General features: G+C 44.4%; 1 protein-coding gene across 1 annotated transcript in view; it reads left to right on the top strand.

The window, feature by feature from the left end:
• Nucleotides 1–4,399, top strand: part of LOC113813040 (phosphopentomutase) — a 29,355-nt gene extending 24,956 nt beyond the window's left edge. The window contains exons 11-12 of the mRNA XM_070133095.1: nucleotides 3,416–3,642; nucleotides 3,867–4,399. Coding sequence (XP_069989196.1) covers nucleotides 3,416–3,642; nucleotides 3,867–3,969 — 330 coding nt within the window. The 3' untranslated portion in view covers nucleotides 3,970–4,399. The remainder of the gene's footprint in view (nucleotides 1–3,415; nucleotides 3,643–3,866) is intronic.
• The last annotated feature ends 601 nt before the right edge of the window (nucleotides 4,400–5,000 follow it).

The following is a 5,000-nucleotide window of genomic DNA, read 5'->3' as shown; positions in this document are numbered from 1 at the left end:
GCAGGTGGTACTCGACGGTGCGGCTGCTTGATGGGAGGGGTATCACGGGTGTAAATGTGATGTTTCACCATCGATGTGCGTCCTAAGTCCATATCTCCCTGGCTAAACACGTCTGCATACTGTTTAAGCAACCGTCGCACTTTTCTTGCTTGCTCACTTGTTAGATGCTTGATGTTCCATTGAACTAGGTCCTCCAGGTGGCTTGGTATTACTTCCTGTTGCACTACTAGATTGGCCTCCTTTCCTTGTGACTGCAGGGTGTCTTGTGTTGCAAGATGAAATGAAGTGGTAGTGGGATATGTGAGTCTGGTAACTACGCACATGGCCTTATCCCGAGTGTGTTGCTTGTTCACATTCTCCTGTTTCCTCTCTTGCTTCGGCTTTACCTGTGCCACTAGGGCATGTTCTCCCAGAATTAGAGGCACCTCATGACCTCTTACTGTCATCCTTCTTCTCTGGAGATCCACACACGCCTCCACATGTGCCAAGTAATCCAGCCCAAGCAAGCAGGGATCCTCCATCTCGGCTACAAACACTGGTAAACGTTCTATCACGTCACCCACATTCAGGCTCATCCACACTGGGCCTCTCATGGGTATACAATCAACAGTAACACCGCATAATTTCTGGCCAGCCTTGGGTATACCACAGGATACAATCAGATCCTTCCTGATAAATGTCAGCTCTGATCCTGTGTCCACTACCATCTCCACAGGGCGCCTGTTGATCTTGCCAGCCACTCTCATGGCTGTGGGCGCTGTCACCTGCTGATATCTTGCGTGTACTGGGGCGACATGGTGTCTTTCTTGGCAGCCGCCCCTTCTCCCAGCTGGGCCATGTTTCCCTGCTCCAGTCTCTGGCACTCCTTAGTTGAGTGATCCTCATCCCCGCATGCCCTGCAACAAGGTTGGAAGATGGGGCGACGGTGATCCTAGAACTATTGGCACCACTACTAGCACACTTGTTCCTCCTCTGTCCCTTCTGTCCACACCTCCAGCAAATGCCTCGGAAGCCATCAGGGCTTGATCTCCTTGAAGGAGGGGATCTTTCAGCCAGGGTCCTCCTCACATGTATGCGGTGTGGGCTACTTGTCATCTCTCCCGTAACGATGCGTAGAATGGCTTGGCGTGGCAGCGAGCAAAGCCTCAAATTCGGCTGCACACGCCAATGCTTCCTGTACATTGTGTGGCCCTGCTTGCTTCACATGGACCTGAAGCTGTTTGTCATTTAGTGCGTGCAGCCGAAGTTGAGGCTTTCTTGCTCACCGCCACGCCAAGCTATTCTACGCATCGTTACAGGGGAGAGATGACAATTAGCCCGCGCCACATACATGTGAGGAGGACCCTGGCTGACAGATCCCCTCCCTTAAGGAGAACAAGCCCTGATGGCTTCCACAAAGCTGTCCTTGGCGAGCATGTCAATGGTCTCTTCTGTGGCCATTGGATATGTCCCACGCACCAGCACCTCGATATCCTGTGCCAGCTGTGGAAGGGATTCATTCCGCCTCCTTGTCCGTGTCTTTAACTGAGCGCGGTACACCTCTGGCTGCTGGTGACTGCCAAAGCGGCGTTGTAAGGCCCTCACTACACAGGCATATGATCGCATTTGGGCGGCGGTCAAGTGCTCTAACACCTCTACAGCCGCGCCCTTTAAGCTGATGACAAGCTGGTATGCCATTTCCTCATCATTCCAGCCTTGCCTCCTAGCTACAGTCTCGAACTGGGCTTGAAACGCATTCCACGATACTTTACTGTCACACTCGGCTAGTCGCTTGTTGATCATGGCTGCCTGTGCCACATCCGTTATTCCCAGCTGGTTCTTTGGAATGCACTCTGTATTCGGCGGGGGTGAAGGAAAGAGGGGAGGGACAGATGGGCCCTCCTCTTCAACCACATTCTGTTGAGACTAGGAAGTTGATGCCACTTCTGTTGGGTTTTGTTCCCACAGAGCCCATGGTGCAGCATTGCCCTCAACTAACACATGCCCCGGCACTGACGTCAAGACTGCTGACGAAGCCATCATTTGCCGATAGGCCTCCACATCCCTTGTCACTTCTGCCAGCTGGTGTTTCATGGCCTGCAGTGGCTCCTCCACTTCCCTTTTAACCTCCCACTTTACATGAGCACAAACATCATTGGTATAGTCTCTCACCCGTGTTTCCATTGCATCCAGCTCTGCCTTCAGTGTGTGCTTCAATTCACTCGTTGCCTGCAACTGCTGTGCTGCTTGCTGCGCTCTGTCTTCAGTGGCCTGTGCTGCCTGCCGTTCCATTGTCTCCCGTGTTTGTGACAACAGTCGAATTATGGTGTCCAAATCCACCCTTGTTATGACAGATGATGGGGGTCAGTGCCTGCTGCCTGTCTGGTAGGCATTACCTGCTCTCCCGCCATTTCCTGCGTGCCTTCTGTCCTGTAGTCCGCCATGTTATCAGCCATTGCGTTCCACCGATGCAAAGGACTTACTCACTGAATCCCACTTCTGACACCAATGTTACAAAACACGGGCAGATTCACGTGTAAGTGCCTCACACAACCCACCCTGTATGGCAGGATGCTGCACTTCTTTAACTGCCTGTCCCACTGGGTTCGGTGAGCAGCCTTTGACGAGTGTATTCGCACTCAGGGCACTAAATATCGTAAATAAACCGTAATCCACGGTTTATTTATAGGAACTAGTCACTTATATCCAAGGAAAGGCGCTCACCTCACACATGCGCACAACTTGATCACCTTATTCTGTCTCTGTGTCCTCCTTAGAGAGAGCAGCACAATCGAGATCGCAGCTACCGTCACGGACCGTCCTCGCTCTTCCAGTTCTCTTCTCGAACAGCCTGCCACTCCCCTCTCGGAGCCAATCACGACGCCGGATTCTCGTCTCGCCTTGCAGGCAGCCAATCACACAACGGCGCGTTTTTGGCGGGCTTTTCGGCGCCCCGAGCATACACATATTTTGGCGGGCTTTTCATCGACACGAACACAAACACACATTATTATAGTACACTTTTTGTAACAATATATATACATACATACATATATATATATATATATATATATATATATATATATATATATAAAATATATGTATATATATATATATGTATATATATATACATATATATATATATATATATATATATATATATACATATATATATATATATATATATATATATATATATATGTATATATATGTATGTATGTATATATATACATGCATATACACATACACATATACACATTCACACTTTTCTATATATACAAATATATGTCTATATGTACATATACATATATTTAATAAAACATGCCTTTTGTATGAATACAGCATATTTATATAATGTAACAGATATTGCCTTATTTCAGTGCATTTCAACATTATACGGCCATTTCCATATATTTTATTCTTATGCATTCAACAGTACCCCAAGTCTGTGTGCAATGGCAAGTTCTTGATAGCCAACGTGCGCGATCTGACAACAGGCTACGACTCCGCACAGCCAGACAACCGAGCCATCCTCCCAGTGTCGGCCTCGAGCCAAATGGTTACTTTCTTGTTCTCCAACGGGTGTGTTCTAACCCTTAGGACTAGTGGAACAGAACCCAAGATCAAGTACTACTCGGAGATGTGTGCCAAGCCTGAGCAGCTGTAAGTTTTGTTGGGTGACTGTGAAACTGAATGCTAATCGTAAAGTCAGAATGTGGCAGTTTGGATTTGAATAGCCAAGAGATGTGAAAGATCAGATATACAGATGAATGAATAAAAAACAGAGTAACCTAAATGTTTTTAATATCTAGTATCCAAACAGCTCAATATTAACTCTTTGATTAACATCAGCACTGTAATGCTTCTTCATCTGTTGCCTTTTACAGTGACTGGGCAGCCCTAGAAGCTGAGCTTGCAGACCTGGTGGAAGGTGTTGTCCAAGAGATGATGGAGCCACAGAAGAACAACCTCATTCCTAGGGCAGATTAGGGGCTATGCTGCATCCCTGACCTCATTCCATTCTTTGTAGGAGGTGCTTACCTCGCACTGAAAATTTAGTAGTGTGTACTGTATTACTCAAAGAAAAGACAAATTAACTTACTAAGTCAGGATTTTTATGCTTAATGGGTTTGCTATTAGTCAGCTATTTATTAGTTAACACTAAAGAAAAGAGATATAATGCATTTATAAATTTTAGTCATGAATTGTCTCGTATTTAGGATTTGATTTGCTTGAGTGAATTATTGCCAGATGTGAGACATTCTGGATAGGTTTTATATCTAAGTGAGTGAAGGGTGGCATGGCATGTCATGGCCCTTCTTGCTCTTTTTCATTCAACTGTTGTAATACTAGAGTAATTTTGTGTTAATCCATTTTTATTATACTTTTAATTGTGATAATTTTGGTGGAAGACAAGAAATATATATTTTATGTAATTATTTACAAAAGTAAAAAAAAAACACCAACCTGAACATGAAATGAGGTCGACCAGCACTTACAGCTGTGAGTGTTACAGCTCAAAGCACTCATGCTGGCATGGACACATTTCATCCGCTGCACATGGTCTGGGTCATCTTCCTCTTCCCATTCTGTCTGGATATCCTAAACTGCCAGAGCCAAAGACCAGGGTCAACAAACTGAAGCTAGCGTCCATTGAGAGTGTGGTTTATGCCTTAGACAGTTTATTTTCACCAGCCTTGACAGCTGCATGTGTTTATGTATGCATATATTTATTTTTTGTTTTACTTTATTAGTGACAAAAAGTTCAATGGACTTAGATTTAGTATTATTGTTCATTTTCAATTTATAGGCTATGTATAAGAAAGTTTTGTCTATATGTCTATATCTATATTGCAAATTATTATTTATGCTTTCATTATTTTAAGATTATGGCTGTTCTGAATTTTAAAATGATGTAGATATTTAATGTAGATCTGATAGCACTTTATTGTTTAATACTCAAGCAATTGATAAGAGAAGTTCCTTTTAGATTAGTAAATTAAAAGATTATTTAACACATA

Source organism: Penaeus vannamei, chromosome 18 (assembly GCF_042767895.1).
Source record: "Penaeus vannamei isolate JL-2024 chromosome 18, ASM4276789v1, whole genome shotgun sequence".
Lineage (NCBI taxonomy): Eukaryota > Metazoa > Arthropoda > Malacostraca > Decapoda > Penaeidae > Penaeus > Penaeus vannamei.
The sequence above is the reverse complement of the archived record's forward strand: the minus strand, read 5'-3'. Positions and strand labels throughout refer to the sequence as shown.